The sequence below is a fragment of the Pleurodeles waltl genome, chromosome 11, assembly GCF_031143425.1.
Source record: "Pleurodeles waltl isolate 20211129_DDA chromosome 11, aPleWal1.hap1.20221129, whole genome shotgun sequence".
Lineage (NCBI taxonomy): Eukaryota > Metazoa > Chordata > Amphibia > Caudata > Salamandridae > Pleurodeles > Pleurodeles waltl.
This window is the reverse complement of record NC_090450.1, coordinates 25,483,157-25,507,917: the sequence shown is the minus strand read 5'-3', so window position 1 is coordinate 25,507,917 and position 24,761 is coordinate 25,483,157. Positions and strand designations below refer to the sequence as shown.

The following is a 24,761-nucleotide window of genomic DNA, read 5'->3' as shown; positions in this document are numbered from 1 at the left end:
TCCAGAATACTGAGAAAATCCCCATAAATTAGTGGCCCTCCTGAGAACCAGGAGACCATCCATGGCATTCTATAGGCACCCTTTCCATGACACTAAAAAGTATTGAGCATTTTGTACAGCACAATTTCACTCCAAGAGGCAACCATGGAGCTGTTACCAAACCTACTTGTACTCATTTAATTGACATTAGAAGGATGTAAGGCTGAGCTGACCCTGATGGATTTCGAGCATAATACCATAGGGTCAAACCCAGATTCCTGCAGTGGATGCTTTATTTAGCTGAGCTTCCATGGATGGCTTACGATAATGACTGAAGAGCATACAGAAGCCATACTGGTTATCTTGGGTCCATCCTTAGCATGCAGAACATGACAGGCGCCCCTTGTGGTTATTTCCTGACTCACTCAGGCTTTTCATAATCTTGATATTTTTTATATTAAAATCTCTAATACAACTGCTTCCTCAGGGCTAACAACTCTAAGATCCACATAGCTGAAGGGACATATCTCTTGCATGAACCTGTAAACTTTAAGCAATTTGTGAAGCTCTGCAGGTAAATATTTGAGATAGTAAATTCTGAGCCTTACTAACTGGCAGGAAAGGGCACTATCTGAAGTGCAATGAAGAGCTGAAGAAACGTGGTTTATACATTTAGATTGCTATCCTCAAATCATAATGCCCAGATTACTTGACCTGCTTGGTATACCTATGGCCTTTTGGCCAATTCTGTATGGACATTCTCTACTGGGGCCATGTTTTCCAAAACACTGTTGGTGGAGGAGACCACCAGCAAAATCTCAATGAGAAAAGAAAGGGCCCTTAGCAGAAGTCGAAATATTTTATTATAATCTATTTATGAATGTCTCTTCAGAACTATTTGGAAAATCATTGGGCCCATCTCTGTAAAACCCTTTTTGGTGAGCCCCCTCTACCTATCCACTCAGGGTTTGCTTGGATAGGAGAGAAGGGAGAGTCTCAAGAGCTGCATGCAGTGCACCTTTCGGTCAGCAAATCTACAAAACCAGTTTCAAATTACACCAGCCTCCAATGCCAGGGTGTCGTCATTTTGACACACCACATTTGTGTGCTGGGGTACAACGCTAGCCCCAACCGTAGGAGCACAAGAAGCAGTTGGCATGCAGCAGCATGCAGGCTGAGGGGTCACTGGTGCAGTGAGCATCTTCAGATGGGGCAAGTACTGTTTCTGCGGGCAAAGGTGCAAGGCAGGGGCAAGACCAATTGTTGGGGGTGTCAAACAAGGTGGGGATCCTTTTGTTTGCATGGGTGCTCCCGGAAATCTTGCTACGCCACTCCACAAAACAGGGGAAATTTCCCTGTGAACCCCAGCTTCATCTCGGTCCAGTTGGGCCAGCAACGCAAACCGATCCATTTTGTTAATCATGAGTTTAGAGCTCATATTAGCCAATCAAAGTAGAAAACAGGAGAGCTGTGACACAAACTCTACTTGATAAGCCAACATAAATAAGATAAATTGTTACAGACAGATGCAGAAAGTTTCTAAATCACTGCCACAGCAACACTCCTCTCATGGATGGTGTGCTTACAGTGGACTGACAGGACTGCCCAGTTTGGTCTCAGCTTTGGCTTCAGAAACCATGCACCAGTGTCTTGTGGTACTACACACACACACAACCAAAGGCTGGTTCGAAAACCTTTTCAGGAGCAACAGGTTTGAAAAAGGCCAGCCCACATCTTGATGAAAAAGCCAAAACCCATCAGGGTTTGAGGCAGAAAAGTTATGCTATCTGAAGACACTGTGAATAAGCGACCATCTCAAGGAAGTTTGCTGCTCTCGAAAGAGAAATACTTTGCACAGATTGACTCCAAAGTCCTATAATATCAAAGAGGAGGTAGAAGAATTTAGTGGATTCCTCTCCACAAAGCTACAAACCAATTAAAGCTCAGAGAATCCACTTATCAGACATTCAGATATTTCAAACCAACTCCACCAGAAAGGGAATCTTCTTTACGGAATCCTTTAAAAAGGACTCGCATCCACTAGAATAAACTGGGGCATGCATCATCATCGAGTCATCACCCACACACCTAATGTGTCTGGGTGGGCTCAAACTTCAGATCAAGGGAGATCTATTCTATGCTATGGGATCCATGCTAAAAACTAAAATTGACTTGAGTCCCCCTTAGGTGATGTAATATAGTGCAAGGTTCCAGGATAAGGTTACATGCAGGGGCTTGGTGGAAGGAGAAGGTGAGGAAATCGACGGGACGCCTTGACGATTGTGTGAATACAAAGTCCACCCGACCTGTAAACTTTGCTATGGGGTGTAAGAGGCCCTAAACGGAGCTAAAAGGAAGGGCTAGTGAACCTTTTGGATATGTAAGTCTGACATGCATGACTGCATTGGTTTCTCCCCCACATTTTAGTTATCAATACATTGACAGGCCCAACAAAGTTGAAACTAAGGGGAAAATCCCCTGTTCACATTCAGGGATCTAGGATGTAGGTCCTGAGGGAAGCCACAAGACCTATTTGGCCTGTATGAATGAGTGTGAAATATATAGACCCTTAGATGCTGGAAATCACAAAATGTTCTACAAGCATTATTTGGCATTTTAACCTTGTCTGAGAACCCTGGACTCATGAGATTAACAATCCCTGGCAATTACCTACTGGCACCAGACATGACTATTCTCTCTCCTCCCTCTTGACTATCACCACCTTCTGCTTCCTCCTCCACCAACTGTTCTTGTCCAGGATTTCCTGGATCTGACTGCTACATTCTGAAGGAAACCGCAATGATAGCGGGGACACCTCCCCCACAAGTTTGCATGGACACTGGGGCACTGTGGTTCTGCTGCCCTCTACAGAGGAAACTAAATAGGACTTAACCCTACCGCCATCCCGTGGGATGCAGTACACGAGATTACGAAAGGACTATATAGAACATGGATTAACCCACATTTCGCAGATCTTTACCAGTGAACTGAAGTATGACACTAGTTTAGCACTCAAATTTGATGACATTAAAATCTGAGATTTATCTTTTTACCAATGATACCATCTTTTCTGATCAAACACCTACTCAGTTCCTACTACGAAAGTTCACCTATTACCAGAAAACTTTTGAAAATGTTTACAGATCCAAAGTAATGGCTACCTAGCAAAAGATCTGTCCATTTAGATGGACAACAACAGATTAGGGAAGTGCTTGCTGAGGAGCATATGTTCTTCGCTTTACCCAAGAGTATGTGTGGAATTAAACAGCTGAAATATTTTAAAGGGTGTGTGAATCAGGGAAATGGGTGAAACTCAAATCGCTATTACAGCTGCATGGGGGAAATACCCTGGGGCTGGGTTGCCATTAACATAAGGTGGCTGATGTCTGGTCAGTCCGCTATATTACACACTTCAGTGTTCACTTCAGGATGGTCCGTGGCAAAGTTCAGGCATGATAAGCGGCTGGGTTCAGGGACGGGCCCCGGATGGGTTCAGGGACGGGCCCCGGATGGGTTCAGGGACGGGCCCCGGATGGGTTCAGGGATAGCCCCCAGAAAGCTCAGAGAGCGCTGCCAGAAGGAGAAGGGTAGTAGTTTAGACTGACGTGGCACAGCATGTCTAGCTTATCAAACTATGCTGATGTGACCTGATTATGTTCTGTTGCATCTAAAGCAAGGGTCGCGTTTATGGAAAGCATAACCGATAGTGTGCATGCAGCAGGCAGTATCACCGACACAACATGACTCTTCCCCCCCCCCCCCCCCCCCCATTGCCCGGCTCACAACCCCTAACCTTTATTCACTCAGCAACTGGTTCTCAAAATACACACATTTAAAGGATACCACAAAATTTACCTACATTTTATACTGTGTGACTATCGCATAATCACCCATATTTGCTATGTGTGTACGAGTTCTACTGTTGTTGGCTTTAAAATTAAGTCTATTTAGTAATGTCTCAAAATATGTTCCCACAGACCAGAGTCGATGAGTGCCATTAGTGTAGGTCGGTGCTATCACTACCTTTATAGTCCTAATTGTACGTCTGCAGCGTGTTCGCTTTTTAGTTTAGGCATCGCTCATCCCAGTTCAGGGACTATCCCCAGGTGGCTTCACGAATGGTCCCCTAGCAATGCAATTGTAGAATGTCCCAAGACCGCTGGACATCTCAGATGTGCCATCTCTTTTGTGGCCAGAGACCACTGCCAAACCTCTGATCAGGATGAAGACTGATCAAACTGTGGTCTGAGACGATATTCCTGGGCTGCACACACCATTAACTAAATTCCTGGTTTTTAGTCCGCAGTGTGTGCTTTATTCCATAATTAACCTGCCCACCCACCTCTGACGCTGGAATATACGTTTCTGTGGCGTTTGATTTACACAGCTTGCACAGAAATATAGAGAGACTCGGGTCATGCGACGTCACTGATTCTTTGAGCAAAATGGCCCAGCTTTCCACTCCCTGCTGATGTATCTATGACCTGCAGGTCACAACTTAAATCACAACTATTTAAAGGCTAACGCAGCTACACTAAAGATGAATAAATCTGATAGCCAATGCCTCAGATTTAAAAGAATGAGGGTGCTTGTGCACAACCATATTTCATGAAAGTGGGTGTCACTCATGCAGGGCAGCTTTGGAGATTTTAATGACCTTATTTACGATCTGTCCAGTCCTTAGCTGCCGCCTGAATCCCACTGTCCCAAAATTAACGAAGCTCTTAGTTTGAGAATATCTGGAAATGCAAAAAAATAAAAATAAATTGGGGGCACATCTTGTGAACTGTACTATCTTTTTTAAATGTCTCATAAATTCGTATGTCTATGTTAAATTAACTCTTGAGGTGAAGCCTGCAATACACACAAAATGAAACTGACCGACCACTGACTTAAGACGCAAGTGCTCACCCTCTGAAGAGAAGTCTCGGTCTAAAGGGTACACGAATCACTTCTTGCTAACTACAAATAAATGGGATTCAACCTGAAGCTCTGATATTAATTTCTCTCTAAAAGACTCTGCTCCTTCACTCACCCAATCTATTTTTAGCGTCATTGTTTTCTATTTTTACAGCCCAGAAATTACCGTTTTGTAATGTAACCTCTGGCTTCGAGTTTCTTCTTCAAGGCGAGCACAATGTCCTGTTTATAGTAGCCAAGCCCCAGCTGGCGGGAGATAGACAGGGGAAGCCATTGGAAAATCTGGAGCAAGCAGAATTCCAAGGCCAAGCTTTCCGCTTGGCTGCGGCCTCCGATGGGTCGGTTTTGCACCTTGTTATTACTGGGCGAAGAGTAACAGAAACAGATATCCACAGACCCTTCCACCCTGGACTCCGCAGACCGTCTTCCCTCGAAGGGGGCTTATCGCTTTCCAACAAAATTGACCCTCTTCGTTATCCCAAGGAGCCCTCTGCAACTGGATCCGACGGGAAACCGTCGAGGAGCCGGAATCCTTTCTACGCCCTCCAGTGTTTTAGTTTTTGCTCGCTGCTCCCTTGAGGCACCATCACCACCCACCCACCATCCCAGACAAATTCTCACGTGCCTCCACTCTTCTGTCCCTGGTTTGATAAAACTGCAAAGCCGAGGAGACCATGATGGGAGCACCGTTAGGCGAAGCTTGGAGGAGACGCTTAAAATTACTTCTCTGTTTTCTTAGGTCCTGATCCACCCCTCACTTTACGTTTTCAATGGACGCCCAAGTTACCAGCGAAAATAGCTGTTCAGCGGGAAGCTGCAGAAAGCTGGCAGTATCCCGGGTGGCACTGCCACTCCAGGGCATTTCCTGTGCTTCCATCCAATGAGAATCAGTCGCTGCAAACGAGGAGTAAAACAGGGGCAGATGAGATGCCAAGTACACAGCTGATCACTGTTTGGGAGCTGAACCTCAAACTTCCTCCTCGACTCTTGCACCTAACAACCCTTGGGTCTACCAAAGCCACAGGGGGGAAGGGAGAGATCCCGTAGCCCTATGATGGCTAAAGGACACAGTGGCAAAATAGGACTTGTCCTAAAAAGCCCTTCAATGTACAGCCTGGCATGATGCATATATATATATGTGTGTGTGTGTTATTCTATGCTTAACATGTTCATAGGTCATTGCATAACTCCTAGATAAGTTGTTATACTAGATACGTATTAATCCCTGCTCTCATCTTATATCACACTTATCTGCCCATCACCATATGTCATGTCTCTATCAATCTATCCTCCATTCCCACTCTGACTCACCCCAAATCCATTCTACTACTTTCATCTCCTAAATAACTCTGCCTAAGCTTGTCCCTCCTCTTCTACATCTAACTCACCCAAACCTCACTTTACTACCATGACCTCCCAAACAACCCTACTATATTCTCCCTCATTTATCTCACCCTGCTACTATGATCTCCCTAACCCTTCCACAGACTCTTCCCTCCTCCATCCCCCCCTTTACTCATCCCAAGCCTAAATCCTATTACCTTATACTCCCAATTAACACTTCTGGATTCTTTCCTCCTCCACACCTCCATTACTCCAGTCAGTAACTAAAGAAATGAGTGGGTGAGGTTCTGGGATGTCGGGCGCAGCTTTCTGGGCCGTGCCAGCACCATATGCCGCCGCCATGCACCAGATGTCCCTTGTTTGCTCCTTAAGCACTGCCTCCGATATATAACCCATCCTGACATTCAGTGGAATGGGACAGTGCAACTCCCAAAAATTCTGAACAGTGTAGCTCCCAAAATCAAATCTGAACCGGAAGACGTTGTGGACTCCACCTGACCTACCCGTTGCGTCTACTCGATTTCTAGTTACTACCTCAGATAGTGTAACCTTCTGATAACCCGCCCCACCAAATTCTCAAAAACAGAGAGGGCGAAGAAAATGTTTTTTCCACATGAAGGTCACAGTCAACAGACCTTGCTTTGGATTCAGAGAAAGATGATAGGAGTAACCTGCAGAAAGGACACACGGACATCCAAAAAAATGAAATCTAATTCTATGAAGTCCACAAAATCCAGGTAAGAGAAACATCCACCACAGCACAAATATGCTATGAGCTAGGCTGCTGAATGGTGATTTATCAGTAAAATAGGAGTAGGAAAGGCTAGGTATATGCAGTGAGATGATATCTCACTGCCCAAGTTGTTGACCTTGTGCATTAGAAGCTAGATGACAGTACTGGACAGGCGTTGCACCACGGGCACACAAGAAGTTCACCTAGTAAGCCTCCAAAAGAGCACAAGTTAACTTTGTCAAAGTGACCTTATCAAAACATTTAATTGAAGACATCACACCACAATGGCTTGGGCTTTGCCCACTATTACGTTGCATTCTTGTGAACAATCGTAAAGTATGACAAATGTTCCTGCTTGTGCGGATATCCCAATGCTTATGACAATAAAGTTATTGAATGTTTGCCTTTCGTCTAATCAAGCATATTAGAAAACAATGAAACGAAAAAGAGTTGGCGTTTTTTCAATGAACACCTGTGTCCACTCTGCTCCCAAACTGATTCAGTGATACAACACTTCCAAAAGAAAGCTGCTGACAGGTACGCAATGCAGTGATAGTCAAGTGCAAGCCCTTCTTTGCATTATGGAGGACAATTTCATCTTACTTTCACCAACCAGAACGATGATACTGCCTGGAATTTGACAGCCTTGAGCTTCTTCATCACTCGGTAACATACCACCTCCTGCCCTGTATTAAATCATTACTGCCTTCCGGTAGCACAAAGCTTGTTGGTCTTCAAACTGCAGATCAACGATAGACTAAGCACTATGGTTTGCCAGTAGATGTGCTTTCCAAAGTGAAGGATACAGGATGCAGTTTCTGCAAGATTCAACACAGTTGGCTTACACATGCTGCTAGACTTCTTGGCACCATTAATGACCTGAAGGCCCTGCCTCCAATGGTTCAAAGTGAAGGAACACAAACTGCCTGGTTCTAACGAGCTCTTCTTCTGTGACATCCATTGTCTTCCAAAACTCGGCCTTTTTTCAATAAACTTCAATCTGTACACAGCATGCTAAGGAGTACTAATGACTACCATGGACACCAGCATTAACTGGTATGAATATCAAATCCAGCAATACTCAGTATTACATTGGGTGCAACATTACCCAGCCAAAGACCGGCCTAACAAGAACCTAAGGCCTGGATGTTCAGGACCTCACTGAAGTGAATCCAAGACCACATTTGTCATCATCATTAATTCCAGAAAGCACATAGCCCAAAGATCACAAAATGAAATGAACATAGACTACTTCACCCCTTGACTCATCAGACTTGTTAATCCCTAGGCTTTTATATTAACTGCACCTTTAGCATTATAACAAACATTGCACACAGATCCCAAGACCATCCTCTATTAACTCACCTTACTCCACAGAGTAAAGCTGTTCCTTCCACAAAACGTCTTCAGGACAGCTGTACAATCACTAGTCTTTTACCACCACTTAAGAGGCAATGTCCTACTGGCTGGCACGCCTTATCTCACCTGGCCCAAACTGCAATGTATCCTTCATGCTGTAGAACATCTTACCAAAGGACTCTGTAAATTTGCCAAAATAACACTTAAGCTCTGAGATCTAGACAGAATCCCACTCCCCGTCCCCAACTGGGGTCAACTGCAGTACACACTCCATACACGGCATCCGCCCAAGTGAAGGTCTTCATGGGACGTGAAGCAACATCATCACAAGACCAGAGACCAGGAAATGGAGAAATGAGAAAACGCAAAGATAACCCTTCACCTGCTATGCCCTTAATGTTCAGAAATCTAGTTGAAATCTGCCAGGCACCGTCCACATTAAACATCAGGAAAGGGCTCAAGATTCTGCGGTTCAAGCAAAACGTCCTCAATGTGTGACAACCTAATCATCGTATTAGCTGAAGCGCCACTCATCCGGTCGACCTACTTTCTCTCCCACACAGCATCTTAACTTTACCTCTTAACACTAGACACGAACCTACCAATGCACCCTCGGCCCTACTCCACAAATCAAATCAAATCATTAGCATTTATAAAGCGCGCTACTCACCCGTGCGGGTCTCAAGGCGCTAGGGACAAAGGGGGTGGTTATCGCTGCTCGAACAGCCAGGTCTTTAGGAGTCTCCGGAAAGCGGAGTGGTCCTGAGGCTGGTGGGGAGGGAGTTCCAGGTCTTGGCCGCCAGGAAGGAGAAAGATCTCCCACCCGCCGTGGAGCGTCGGATGCGAGGGACGGCGGCGAGTGCGAGGCCAGAGGAGCGGAGGGGGCGGGTGGGGACGTAGAAGTTGAGGCGTCTGTTGAGGTATTCCGGTCCCTTGTCGTGGAGGGCTTTGTGTGCGTGGGTGAGAAGTCGGAAGGTGATCCTTTTGCTGACTGGGAGCCAATGCAGGTGTCTCAGGTGTGTGGAGATGTGGCTGTTGCGGGGTACGTCGAGGATGAGGCGGGCTGAGGCGTTTTGAATGCGTTGCAGGCGATTTTGGAGTTTGGCGGTGGTCCCAGCGTAGAGGGTGTTGCCGTAGTCCAGGCGGCTCGTGACGAGGGCGTGGGTCACGGTTTTTCTGGTGTCGGCGGGGATCCAGCGGAAGATCTTGCGGAGCATGCGGAGGGTGAGGAAGCAGGCAGAGGACACGGCGTTGACTTGCTTGGTCATGGTGAGAAGGGGGTCCAAGATGAAGCCGAGGTTGCGGGCATGGTCTGCGGGGGTCGGTGCGGTGCCGAGGGCCGTGGGCCACCAGGAGTCGTCCCAGGCGGACGGGGTGTTGCCGAGGATGAGGACTTCAGTTTTTTCAGAGTTCAGCTTTAGGCGGCTGAGCCTCACCCAATCTGCGACGTCCTTCATACCCTCTTGTAGGTTGGTCTTGGCGCTGGCGGGGTCCTTGGTGAGGGAGAGTATAAGTTAGGTGTCGTCGGCGTAGGAGGTGATGATGATGATGTCATGCTTGCGTACAATGTTAGCGAGGGGGGTCATGTAGACATTGAAGAGTGTCGGGCTGAGTGATGAGCCTTGAGGTACGCCGCAGATCTCAGTGGGTTCTGAGCGAAACGGAGGGAGGTAGACTCTTTGGGAGCGGTTTACGAGGAAGGAGGCGATCCAGTCCAGGGCCTGGTCTTGTATCCCGGTGGAGCGGAGGCGGGTGATTAGGGTGCGGTGACAGACGGTGTCAAAGGCAGCCGAGAGGTCGAGAAGAATGAGGGCGACTGTTTCACCGTTGTCCATCAGGGTTCTGATGTCGTCTGTGACTGAGATGAGGGCGGTTTCAGTGCTGTGGTTGGTTCGGAATCCGGTCTGTGAGGGGTCGAGCAGGTTGTTGTCTTCCAGGAAGGTGGTCAGCTGTTTGTTGACGGTCTTCTCTATTACTTTGGCTGGGAAAGGCAGAAGGGAGATGGGGCGGAAGTTTTTCAGGTCGCTCGGGTCAGCCGTAGGTTTCTTTAGTAGGGCGTTGACTTCGGCGTGTTTCCAGCATTCGGGGAAGGTAGCAGAAGAAAAAGAAGAGTTGATGACGGTCTGGAGGTGCGGGGCGATGATGTTGTCGGCTTTGTTAAAGATGAAGTGCGGGCAGGGGTCCGAAGGGGCGCCGGAGTGGATAGAGTTCATGATGGATTTGGTTTCTTCCGTGCTGATGTGGGTCCAGTTGTTGAGGGTGATAGTCGGGGATGTGGGTTCGGTGGTGTTAGGTTGGGTCTGGTGTCCGAAGCTGTCGTGGAGGTCGCTGATCTTGCGATGGAAGAAAGTGGCGAGGGATGCGCATAGATCCTGTGAGGGCGTGACGGCGTTGGCGCTGGGGTTGGAGAACTCCTTGACGATGCTGAAGAGTTCAAAAAAAAAAAAAAAAAAACCTCTCTGGTTCTCTGACACCCTCAAAGAATCAAAGAAAACTTGTCGTGCCCTTGAGAAGGCCTGGCGCAAGGACCACACCGCTGACAACATGACCGCCCTCAAGAACGCTACACGCGAACACCACCACCTGATCCGCACTGCCAAAAGGAACTTTTTCACCGACAGACTAGACAAAAACAGCCACAACAGCAGAGAACTCTTCAGCATCGTCAAAGAGTTCTCCAACCCCAGCGCCAGCGCCAACGCCCTCACAGGATTTGTGCGAATCCCTCGCCACTTTCTTCCATCGCAAGATCAGCGACCTCCACGACAGCTTCGGACACCAGACCCAACCATACACCACTGAACCCGCTTCCCCGGACATCACCCTCAACAACTGGACCCACATCAACACGGAAGAAACCAAATCCATCATGAACTCTATCCACTCCGGCGCCCCTTCGGACCCCTGCCCGCACTTCATCTTTAACAAAGCCGACGACATCATCGCCCCGCACCTCCAGACCGTCATCAACTCTTCTTTTTCTTCTGCTACCTTCCCCGAATGCTGGAAGCACGCTGAAGTCAACGCCCTACTAAAGAAACCTACGGCTGACCCAAGCGACCTGAAAAACTTCCGCCCCATCTCTCTTCTACCTTTCCCAGCCAAGGTAATAGAAAAGACCGTCAACAAACAGCTGACCACCTTCCTGGAAGACAACAACCTGCTCGACCCTTCACAAACCGGATTCCGAACCAACCACAGCACGGAAACCGCCCTCATCTCAGTCACAGACGACATCAGAACCCTGATGGACAACGGTGAAACAGTCGCCCTCATTCTCCTCGACCTCTCGGCTGCCTTTGACACCGTCTGTCACCGCACCCTAATCACCCGCCTACGCTCCACCGGGATCCAAGGCCAGGCCCTGGACTGGATCGCCTCCTTCCTCGCTAACCGCTCCCAAAGAGTTTACCTCCCTCCGTTTCGCTCAGAACCCACCAAGATCATCTGCGGCGTACCTCAAGGCTCATCGCTCAGCCCGACACTCTTCAATGTCTACATGAGCCCCCTCGCCGACATCGTACGCAAGCACGACATCATCATCACCTCCTACGCCGACGACACCCAACTTGTACTCTCCCTCACCAAGGACCCCGCCAGCGCCAAGACCAAGCTACAAGAGGGTATGAAGGACGTCGCAGATTGGATGAGGCTCAGCCGCCTAAAGCTGAACTCTGAAAAAACGGAAGTCCTCATCCTCGGCAACACCCCGTCCGCCTGGGACGACTCCTGGTGGCCCACGGCCCTCGGCACCGCACCGAGCCCCGCAGACCACGCCCGCAACCTCGGCTTCATCTTGGACCCTCTTCTCACCATGACCAAGCAAGTCAACGCCGTGTCCTCCGCCTGCTTCCTCACTCTCCGCATGCTCCGCAAGATCTTCCGCTGGATCCCCGCCGACACCAGAAAAACCGTGACCCACGCCCTTGTCACGAGTCGCCTGGACTACGGCAACACCCTCTACGCCGGGACCACCGCCAAACTCCAAAACCGCCTGCAACGCATCCAAAACGCCTCGGCCCGCCTCATCCTCGACGTACCCCGCAACAGCCACATCTCCGCACACCTGAGACACCTGCATTGGCTCCCAGTCAGCAAAAGGATCACCTTCCGTCTTCTCACCCACGCACACAAAGCCCTCCACAACAAGGGACCGGAATACCTCAACAGACGCCTCAGCTTCTACGTCCCCACCCGCCCCCTCCGCTCCGCTGGCCTCGCACTTGCTGCCGTCCCTCGCACCCGCCGCTCCACGGCGGGTGGGAGATCTTTCTCCTTCCTGGCGGCCAAGACCTGGAACTCCCTCCCCACCAGCCTCAGGACCACCCAGGACCACTCCGCTTTCCGGAGACTCCTAAAGACTTGGCTGTTCGAGCAGCGATAACCCCCCCTTTCCCCCCTAGCGCCTTGAGACCCGCACGGGTGAGTAGCGCGCTTTATAAATGTTAATGATTTGATTTGATTTGATCTCTGCTGTTGTGGCTGTTTTTGTCCAGTCTGTCGGTGAAAAAATTCCTTTTGGCAGGGCGGATCAGGTGGTGGTGTTTGCGGGTAGCGTTCTTGAGGGCGGTCATGTTGTCAGCGGTGCGGTCCTTGCGCCAGGCTTTCTCAAGTGCGCGACAAGTTTTCTTTGATTCTTTGAGGGTGTCAGAGAACCAGAGGGGTTTCTTGGTGTTGTTCGGTCGCTGCGAGCGTTTGAGGGGAGCAAGGTTGTCTGCGCAGTTGGAGATCCAGTTTGTGAGGTTGAGGGCTGCGACGTTGGGGTCGGTGGTGAGGGTGGGTTGGTTGGCGGCGAGTGCGGCGAAGAGTTGCTCTTCAGGGATCTTGTTCCACTGTCGGCGAGGGATCGGTTGAGTGCGGAGGTGGCGGGTCTCGCGTCGGAATGTGAAGTGGACGCAGCTGTGGTCGGTCCAATGAAGGGCGGAGGCGTGGCTGAAGACGACGTGTTTGCTGGCGGAGAAGATAGGGTCGAGTGTGTGTCCGGCGATGTGGGTGGCAGTGTTCACCAGTTGTTTGAGGCCGAGGTTGGCGAGGTTGTGGAGCAGGGTGGTGGTGTTGGGGTCGTTGTTTTGTTCCAGATGGAAGTTGAGGTCGCCTAGGAGGATGTAGTCCGGTGAGGCGAGGGCGTGCGGGGAGATGAAGTCGCGATGGTGTCGCTGAAAGGGGTGCGAGGTCCGGGAGGACGGTAGACGAGGGATCCTCTGAGGGTGGTCCTCGGGTCGGTGTGAATCTGAAAATGCAGGTGTTCAGCGGCAAGAGGGGAGTCTTCAGTGGAGGTGGTGACGCTGATGGAGTCTTTGAAGACGATGGCGATACCTCCTCCTACTTGGTTGGTGCGGTCTTTCCTGGAGATCTTGTAGCCTTCGGGGATGGCGGTGGCGATGTCTGGAGCAGAGGAGGCGTTCATCCAGGTCTCCGTGATGAAGGCGACGTCCGGTGCTGTGGAGTCTAGGAGGTCCCAGAGTTCAACGGCGTGTTTGTGAACGGAGCGAGCGTTGACTAGGATGCACTTGAGGTGGTTGATGGCGCGTGGGCTTGTGGTCGTAGTTGTTGCGTGGTGGAAGATGCGTTTGCAGGAGTTGCAGGCGAAGGGTCCATGGGTGCGTTTGGGGTGAGCTTGGAAGCAGGTGTTGGAGCGTCCTGGGTTGAGGGCATGGAGGGTGGTGGGGTCATAGCGGATCATCGGGGCTTGGGAGCGCTGGGGACCAGGGGTCATGGCGCTGGGCGCGGGCCAGGCGCGGACGGGCGCAGACGGGCTTGCCTCTGGCGCGCCTCCGGCGCAGTCGCGCAGCGGCCGCCATATGAGGTAGGAGGGGGGGGAGGGGTCAGCTGGGGGCGAATGGGAGCTGGGGGGCTTGCAGGAGGTCGCGGCGGGAAAGCGCGAGGGAGGGGGGGGGGCAGGTAGAGTGAGAAGAGCTGGGGGAGGGGGGGTTTAAGGGTGGAGGGGGGAGAGTGTTAGGAGGTTTAGGAGATTAGGGAGAAAGATAGGTGTAGGGTTGTGAAGATAGGGGAGGGGGGGTTGTAGAGGTGGGTGAGGGTGAGAGGTAGAGTGAGGGGATAGGAAGATAGGTAATAGAGGGGGTGGCGGGAGGGGGGGAGAGAGAAATAGGTAGTGAGAAAAGGTAGATCGAGAAATCGATAGATAGGGAAAAAGATAGAGAGATGGGAAGATAGGAGGAGGTGGAGAGTGAGGGAGTTGGATAGTGGGATAGAGAGATGGAGAGATAGGTAGATAGGAGGAGTGAGGGAGGTAGAAAGTGAACGGGTTAGATAGGGGAGATAGAGGGGGGGATGCGAGTGGGGGAGGGGGATGAGGCAGGAGCAGGAGGGCAGGCGCGGGGAGAAGAGGACAGAGGAGGCAGAAGAGCCGAAGGCAGAAGACAAGAAGACAAGAAGACAAGAAGACAAGAAGAAAAGAAGAACAGAAGAGCAGAAGTCCGGAAGGACTGAAGTCCGGAAGAGCAGAAGACCGGAAGAGCAGAAGACCGGAAGAGCAGAAGACCGGAAGAGCAGAAGACCGGAAGAGCAGAAGACACACTCCACCACTCTTTCTTAGCTATATACTGTATACCACAGACCGAAGTCTACTGAAATATAACCCCCTTTACTGTACAACTGATTCGTTTCTTAGTTTGACCTTTGGAAATCCACTTAGTCACGCAAGAAAATACTCACGCACCACACTGCAAATGCTCATTAAATTCTCAAGAGAGTCCACTGACTATCCAGATTGTCTAACTGACTACCCACATTCTGCCCAATGGCCACTCAGTTCTCTTCAGATCCCACATTAACTGCCAAGTATCGGAAAATAGGGTATGGGTTGTAGCTATAGGCGTCATAATGATACACTGACAATCGTATGATGCAGAAAAGAGATACTCAATACAGGCTTGTAGGAGCTATTCAACACACTGAAACAGTAACGTGATTTTGAGCCTCCCATAATCCAACCAACGAGACCATCAGTACCAGGTCATGATTTCTTACAGGGTTTTGGTCTTTCCATCGCTTCCACCACTTTTGAAGACAATGACTAGCTCACGTGGAGCGGAATTTACAGGAAGAGGCTGAGGGCCAACTTACACCCACAAAAAGAGCATCAACTGCCACACCCACACCTAGGGAGAAGTAATTAAGTATTCACTATATTCAAATCTGCATGCCAAGAACTCCAGGAGAATGAAAATACAACACACCAATGCAGCTGTCAAATTAAAGTTTCATTCAGGGAGTGGAGGACATGCCAAGTAACCGGGCTTTTCCAGTCCTGCCCATAACATTTATATAGTGCACATGGTTGTCTCTGCTATCATTGCCTACAGTTGAAGAGTTAATCTATTATCAAAGAAGGGAGATGGATGTCCTACAACGGCGAGGACAGCAGTGGGTGATTTACATTGTTTAAAGGTAGGCAAGTCAGCAGAGGCCAAGGTAGGACATGCATAAAGATCATGACAGGGCAGCAAGATGTTGCAGATAGGACACGTTGTGCTTGCTTGATTGGCAACTAGTGCTGGGTGTAGATCTGGTAACACAGACAAACACCATTTCCAGCCCTCTCCCCTCCAACAAAATACTAGATCACTACACCTTTGAGCAGCTGGAAGTCAATCAGTTAGGTCAGCGCTGTTCACTCTGACGCTCAGAAGAGAGATCATATTTACACATTTGTGCACTTTGCAGAGGACATAAAACTCTTGATTTTGGAAACCATATTTAAGGGCCCTATACAACGGTGCTTTATGAGGGCAAAGGGTAGTTAATGGATGTTAATGCGCAGCAGAAAATGACCATTACCATCACAATCCATCTCATTGTCTACTTCCATGGTCAGGCTGGCCTACAGGGCAAGCACGCAGTGCCCGACAGGCTGGTCTGAAAGGTCAGTGGGTGGCCCGGTGTTTTGGCTGTTTTTTTGGCCTGTTTTATGGTCTGGTGAGAAGTTTTTTACTGTTTATTTCCCTGATGTTACCACAAATATTGCCTACTGCAAGCAAAATTCATGCAGGCTTCCTGAACCCGCAAAACACTTATACAGCATGTTTTTACAAGTTCAAGACTGCCCCAGTTTGCAAATATGGGCCACTTTTTTAGCTATCTAATTCACTAATGTGGGCCACTTTTATTTTGGTGCCTGGGCCTATTTCCTGTACCAGTCCGACCCAGTCTACTTCTAGATAAACAAGCCAATTCTCCTTGCCTTCTACTTCCCCTGCTTCAGACCTTCAACGTACTTGGAATGGAGGTAAATAATCAATGCTACAATTGTAATACTTCGGGTCGACTAACCCAGTCTCAGCATGCCATTGGAGAGCGTGTAATGTTTTGAGACTGGTTGACTGTGAAGGCTAATCTTACGTTCTATGGTTATACCTGTACAAGCTTCCCTGTCTCATCTTCCGACACAGTACTGATTGGTCTTCTCTGCTTCATTCTCTCGGTATTGGGCAAACAAATGGAATGCAGGATGGAACACTGACCTGGAAGTGGGAGCACCAAAGGCACCTCTTTGCAGCAAGGTCTTCCTTATCCTGGCCAAGGGGACAACCACCTACAATGCAGTTTTCCTCAATAGGAACTTACGGATGCCAATATCAATAATGTGATGCTAAAAACAGCACATCTGGACAATGAACGTCAATACTATGGATGTTAGATGCAAACAAAGCAGCAGGTCTTTCTTCACTCAACAATACCAGAGTGTTTAATGTTATGATTGGTGAAGCTTGCTGCTGATAAGGGGCTGGGTGAAGGATCATGGGAAAGTTACTAATTGATCAACATGGAATCTTACCAAGCCGCTCACCAGAAGCCAGCTTACGTCTCCCGTGGATCACAGGTGCTTCATGCGAAGCTACGGAGGGGATACAGCACCCAAAAGACTATCATTAAACATGGTAGCCACAAAAGGACAGGTCCATAGCCCAAACCTAAAGTACACCACCTTGGAAGCTATCATAAGAGATCCCAAGGCCTGGCGGATTGTCTTCCCTAAACAACTTTCACAGCTTTTAACTCTCACATCCAGTCTTTCTAAATAGATCAACTTTCAATTGACTACCACGAGTTAGCGAGGTGATCTGCAGGGGTCTCACAAAAGTACTTTGCAGCATACCTCAACTCCGACAGAAGTCGGACACCATCAATGTACTATAAACTTGTTAGACCTGGAGCTCAGCAGGTTCATTTCCTCGTTTGTTGGCCTGTCCAAAAATGTTAGACAAGTATGTGTCCCTATCTTTGTATATCTGGAGCTTCATAACTAGGCAGAATTAACCCACATATACAAATGCTGGTTAAAAAATTGTATGTAATTTGTATGTATAATAAATGTAACACTTATTAACACAGTATAAAGGTCAAATTCCATATTGTCGCCACGGTAAAGAGAAAAATAGACACGAATAAGGCGTCTTACTATCGCACAGACTGCATGTTATAATCACCCTACACAGGGAAACAATGTTTACATTTTACTTGTTTCTAAAAAATGTATCTCCTGTATTCTGATTTTTCATAAATATTTCATTTTAAAAACCAAACAATACCATGGTATGAACCAAATTTGCGGATCTGAGCAGTGCTGTATGCTATGGATTACCATCGTTGAAGGGCGAGGCATCATCACTCACTCAAGGATTAGTCCTTCCCCACACTCACCAATTGTAATAAACAGCATCTCACACCACCTGATCTCCAGGAGTGGTTTAGAGCATGATGCTCTCTTCACATTCAGTAGTGATAAACAAAGCTATTTAGCCATAGTCACCTGCACAGGGGCCTAAATCAGCACAGGCGACAAGGTCACAGCAACTCTGCCTAATCAACGTGGCCCTTTTGCTTCCCTTTGTAAAGAGATTCTACAGTGGAATCTTTGAGCCATTAATTCGGCTATCCCATGTCAGTTAAGCTCTATTGTGATAATATTAAATTTGACCTGTTAGAAATGGGGTCTCAAGTTGCCAGTGGTTTGCACACTGACCAAGTAGGGACCCTCACTCTAGTCAGGATAACGGAGTCAAACAGCTAAGATAGCCCCTGCTCACCCTTTTGGTAGCTTGGCACAAGCAGTAATGCTTATCTCAGAGGCAATGTGTAAAGTATTGGTGTACACACACACACACACACACACACACACACACAGTAACAGTGAAAACAACACTAAAGTACTCCACACCAGCTTAGAAAAATCATTAATATTTATCTGAGTAAAACAAGAACAAAACGACAAAAATCCAATCTACACAAGCAAAGATAAGAATTTCCAAATATTAAATCTCAGTAAAGCACTTAACACAATAGCTCCAACTGGGGATATCACAAAGTCTTGACAGAGGAGTTCCCAACAGTCTGTCGCCACTTGCAAGGGAGTGTGGGCCAGTAATGGAGTTGCACGGACCCCAGGTAGAATACCTTTGGAAAACTAGGAAATAAAGGCGTTGCACTGAGTCGGGGAGGTGAGGCGTCGCTGGAGCCGGTGCGGCGTCGGTTCCTTACTGCTGGGCAGGGGAGGTGAGGCGTCAGTTCCTTACGGCTGCAGGGGAGGTGATGCGACGTCAGTGACAAGGCATCTGGTCCTTATGATCTGGCAGGGTTGATGAATCCAGCAGGTCAAGAAGCGAGGCGTCGACTTCTCAGTGTCACAATCACAGCCCGGGGCCACAAGTGCTGCAGGGGAGTCTGGTGTCACTGATGTCAGTGACACTGCACGCGGACTCACGCTGTGGCAGGACTTCGGAGGTGCTGCAGCAGCATCGGGCCTGGGGCGGTCACTGCAGAGTCAGACAGTGGTACCAGTTGAGAAATCACTCTGGAGTCGATGTATTTTTTTCTCCTTGGTTACACCAGAACTCACTCCCTAGGGCCCAGGGACTAGATTTGGCACCAGTTGGCGAGTCAGCACTCTCAGCAAGAGAGTCCAGGTGCTGGCAGATGAAGTCTTTGATGTCCCTGAGACTTCTAAAAGGAGGCAAGCTCAGTCTTAGCCCTTGAAGAACCTTTGGAAGCAGGATGCAGAAAGCAAAGTACAGTCCTTTCATTCCCAGGACAGAAGCAGCAGGTCAGCACAGCAAAACAACAGGCAGAGTGGCTGACCCTCCTACAGCGTCTAGCTCTTCTTCCTGGTAGAATGTCTGCATTCGAGAAGGATTCCAACTTTGTGGAGTCAGAGGTCCAGTACTTATACCCATTTCTGCCTTTGAAGTAGAAAAACGTCAAAGAAAAGTGTTTGTAGTGCACAAGACCCTGCCTTTCCTGCCATGCCCCAGACACACTCCAGAGGAAGAAGACTGCTTTGTGTGAGGACAGGCACAGCCATATTCAGTTGCAAGTTTAAGTTCCTCCCAACACTCTAGCTCAGGAAGACCTATTAGGCTATGCAGGGCACACCTCAGCTCCCTTTGTGTGACTGTCTAGAGCAGCGGTTCCCAACCTGTGGTCGGCGAACTGCCAGGGGTCCGTGACACATTTCCAGGGGGTCCGTAGGTCTTGAGTGCCTTCTCTCAAAACGCCCTTGTGCCCTCACAGCACCCAAGAGCTGTGAATGACAGCGTAGGGGCGGCTGGACTAAAATAAAATCAGGCCAATCACCATTCATCCTTAGGTGCAAAAGCTGAATCGTGATCAGCCTTATTTTATTTTCTGTTTCCATCGTGCTCACACGGCAGCGCTGGTGTCCCTTTGTGTTTGGGCCCAGCCCGAACATTTTGATGTCCCTGTCCAGAAGAGCTGTGCACCTTGTTGTTTTGAGGCTGAACAGAGTTCGTGCACCTCAAGGCCTGGGCAGGCAGGCAGGCACTTCTCCCGCTGAAAAGTTGGGCATCGACAGAGAGAGAAACACGTGAGTGTTTTCAAATGTACCACTACACCACATAAAGGTGGCAGAATCGTTTAAGATGACATTTCCCCCAAGGCTTAACTGCTAAATATTTTTGTATTTCTGGCTTTATTTTCTCCTGACGGAGAGCATAAAGCCTCCTTTACAATGCCAAAGTATTTACAAGATCAGCCAGTCTAAAATTCACCTTTCCCTCACTGCAGGTGAGAGCGCCAATCAGAAGCCATGTTAAGGCTTGTTCTCAGAGTGAGGGTCCAGACGAAACACCCCCCAGGTTATGGTATACATGTCTGCACTATTTCTGTACCTGCAGATATGGGTCCTCCTGTTTACAGGGACGTGGAAGTGTGGTCCTGTGATAATAGGTGTCACATACACTTTCCATTATTAACATTGCATGCTAGGAGCCGGACTGAGTTGCTGGGAAAATGTGTGCACATTTTGGTGTAGATCATACCCTCTGTAGAAACTCGAGACAAGAGGCCTCTTTTAGAGATCTCACGTTGTTGCATGTCAGGTGTGAGTTGCCTTTCAAGTCCGCTATTTTCTGGCACTCGTTACTTTTGGATTTACAATAGGACAACTCAAAACCACAAGTAACAGAATGCAAAGCGAATAAATACATGTGTGACTGCGGATAAATCACAAGAGACTCGGAGACAGCTTGTCATCTCTAGAAAGAATGCCAGTTCCTTGCTCAAGCTTCGGTGGTAACGTGCGACTGCAAGGAACATAAATGCCCACAGCAGACATGTGCCACGTCAGCAATTTAAAAAGTCATTATAAATGTTGGGCTGCATGTCAGAGTCCAAAGTGCTGAGGGCTAGAAGACCACAGTTAGCTGAGATGGTAACAGGACAAGGGCCCTTGTAGGACTCCAAGTACCACAATGCAAAGTGGTGCAAGCTTAAAAAAACACATAGCTGGCAGATGAGTAGTGCCGCTAGACCTGAATGGAAGACTATAAAACATGCCAAAGTTTGTGGCCTCTGTCAAACAGCCAAGACTGGCACTAGGCAGCAGACAAGGCTTTGTGCTATAGGGCACCTATCAGTGCACGACTACAAGTACGAGAATACAATGTGATGCGAGTTAAAAAGATGTCACATGCAACACGGGGCATCTTAGAAGCTATGAATGCAGCACTACCCACTGGGCCTTCCATTACTATGAGACCACAGCAAAAACAAAACAGCAGGGATGGAGAGTGAAAATAAGGCTGTTTACGTTAATGAGTTTAAAACGGATATGCAATGGGACCTTTTAGTAACTGCTCACCTGCTGACAAGCACTTAACATCTGTTCTAAATGTTATTTTGAGAAGTTGAGTATCTTTCCATTAGTGCGTATTCCTGCATACTGGCCTTAGGTGAATAATATTACCAATTACAACCAGGGCTATAGCACACAACAGAAAATTGTGTCTTGGCGAATATCCTACACATTGTACAAACTGCTTGGGGGTCCCTGGCTTCCAGTAGTGATTCACTGGGGGTCCTCGGGAGTCAAAAGGTTGGGAACCACTGGTCTAGAATGAATTCACAAACAGTCCAACTGTCATCCTTACCCAGACGTGTATTCCATAGAAAGGCAGAGGCACAGAATGATTAAGCAAGAAAATGCCCACTTTCTAAAAGTGGCTTTTTCAAACTTACAATCTAAAAACTAACTTCACCAAAATATGTAGTTTCAAACTGTGAGTTCAGAGACCCCAAACACCATTAATCTATATGCTCCCAATGGGAAATCACACTTAAAAGATATTTCAAGGCAATCCCCATGTTACCCTACGGGAGAGACAGTCCTTGAAATAGTGAAATGCAGCTAAATTCAGTTTTCCCTATCAGGATATGTAAAACACACAAGTACCTATGCCCTACCTTTTAAATACACTGCACCCTGCCCATGGGACTGCCTCGGGCCTTCCTTAGGGGTGACTTACATGTAGTCAAAGGGAAGGTTGGAGCCTGACAGTTTAAAACTGCACACACAGACAGTGCAGTTGCAGGTCTAAGACATGTTTGCAGGGCTACTCATGTGGGTGTCACAATCAGTGCTGCAGGCCCATTAGTAGCCTTTGATTTACAGGCCCTGGGCTGACCTGGTGCACAATACTAGGGACTTACTAGTAAATCAAATATGACAATCTTTGATACACCAATCATCAATACATTTAGACAGAGAGCACATGCCATTGTAGCAGAGGTGGTAAAGTGCCCAGAGTCCTAAAGCCAGCAAAACAAACTGCATCATAGAGTCAAAAACAGGAGGCCAGAGACCAAATGTTTGGGGATAACCCTGCAAAACGGGCCATTTCCAACGTGACCTTTTGAGTGTAGTAATAAATATGTGAATCAGTGTTTGTTAGTACACGTCTTCCAAATAAGGTATTATTAGGCCACATTTATTTTGTTTTGGCAAAGACTTCTAAGTTTAGATTCCATATGACCCCTGTTCCCTTGTTTGCCTCGAGTTAATTTCTCCTCTCTTGACAAGTCTCACAAGAGCTCTGCAAATAAAGGTTGTCCATGTTATTATATGTGCAACAGCATCATAGAAAACTTTGCCCTCCAGTGGAACCAAGCCAACAGACAAAGCAAGCACTTGAACAAGTACAGGAAAGTGTGACGAGAGGCAAGTCTCCTGCCAGCACGTACCTCAAATCCCTCCTCTTCTCAAGCTCTTCTGGTGGGATGGTCCATGGAAGGCTTTGAGGGAGACATTCTAGGACAGTTGGTGAGAAGTCAGAGAAGTCCACGCCATACTCCATTAGGATGCCCTCCGTTTCGGGCTCAATCTCGCCAGCCTGCCCAAGGCTCTTTGCCAGTTGCCTGTTGGAGAGTAATGGAAATAAGGTCTCAGAAATAGAGAAAACCTCTTCTGGCAACTCTACCATGAGCTTAGCTCATTTCCAGTTCAACCATAGAAACATTTCATTTGAGTGTGACAGGCACCTCAACCCGGATGTCATCACCAACAACTGAGACATTTGACAAACCACAAAGATATGCACTAAACCAAACCAAAGTAAGCAGTAACTTAGTTGAGTTCAACTCTGCAGCTTAACTTCTTAAGTGATCAAATTTTAGGTCTTGCTGTGTCATTTAACCTTAATTTGGAAAAGCAACAGTCCAGGCTAACGCCACAAAAGAAAATGGAAAAATAATGTCTTAAGGTTTAGAATACCCCAGGTACTTCTCTAGTAAAAGAAAACATGCCTCTTGTCTTGAGAAAAAAAAAATTGTGGAAAAAGGGCATTTTAGGAACATAAAGGAGTTAAGGCAACATAGAAGATTTTGTATAAAACTACATATGGCCATGTTTTATGTGTTTAGTTTTTAGAACTGAAAACAAATGTAGAGCCTACACACAAACATTAATATACACATCTTTCAGTACATGAGTACAAACATGAAAGTGGGAGGAAGGCAGAACTCAGCGATACAGATACTGGTACCCTTATTTTCAATAGGCGGAGGCCTAACAATGATTTTTGGTTTGGAAATAGAGGTGGAGTTGTTTTTGAAGATATTCAGGGAAGAGGTGAACTCAGGGCATGTCCGAGTGTATTCCAAGGGTAGATGTCAGGAAGGTGGTGGACTGATGATCTGAGGGGACAGTTATAGTTGTGGTGGGACTTGCTCCATACAAAGAGGAAGGATGGATAAATTATAATAGAGGCGCAAGTAAGAGTCATCTGTTTGGGGCAAATTCTGCGAAATATGTATTGAAGAACATCACATACAATAGTGGATGTGAAGTAGTGGAAAACTTTGTTAAGAATGGGTCTTTCAAGGGTGGAGAAGAACTCGTAGAAGAAGACTAAGCAAAGATGAAACGCGAATCCAACCAATGGAAGTCTTCAGAACAGAAAGGACTATGAAGGTCATGAACGAAAAGTAGTACATTTACTCACTCTGAAGGAATTACAAGTTCAATGGCTCAAGGGGGAGCTGCAGGGACTGACTGATAGGAAAGGAATGACAAATTACAACGATCTGGGACTATCAGACGCAGTATGTCTTCCAGTTTTTTTAGAGAAGGGTACATATAGGAAGCTCATTTCTTAAATGAGCTAGGTGCTCAGGGTGAGAAGGTAGAATAAATTAAGATGTGATTCAACACACTGCTTAATTAATGGACAGAGCGAGTAGCAAGAGGCAGAACAGCAGGAGTGGGAGGGTAGATGTTGACTGCTGACAGTAACAGGAGCAAGAACTCGGTGATGAGTCTGAATAGAGATAGAGGCAGTGATGGGCACAGAGGTCTGGAGTGCTGCTTAGTAAATGTAAATGTAAATGTAAATTAGCACTTGTATAGCGCACTACTCACCCGTTAGGGTCTCAAGGCGCTGTACTCATACCGCTATGGAACCCCTCCTGGCTTTTCCCTGTGAGGCGCCCACTCCTGAGCACCCCCAGGGTGAAGCCAGGCATCCAAGCGCTGTTGGGGCCGTTGTGGAGATTAAGCAAGCTATTGCCCAGAGTTGCAGAGTGGGACCCATGAATTAGATTAGGCACCGAGGCGAGAATTATCTGGTCAAGGGGAATTGAGCCCAAGACCTGCCGAAGCGGGACTTGAACCCTG

General features: G+C 47.9%; 1 protein-coding gene across 2 annotated transcripts in view; it reads right to left on the bottom strand.

Annotated features, from left to right (window-relative positions):
- Positions 1-24,761, bottom strand: part of DIS3L2 (DIS3 like 3'-5' exoribonuclease 2) — a 714,887-nt gene that overhangs the window by 356,706 nt on the left and 333,420 nt on the right. For both annotated transcript variants that reach the window (XM_069212876.1, XM_069212877.1), the window contains one exon: positions 22,832-23,005. In XM_069212876.1, the coding sequence (XP_069068977.1) occupies positions 22,832-23,005 (174 nt within the window). The remainder of the gene's footprint in view (positions 1-22,831; positions 23,006-24,761) is intronic.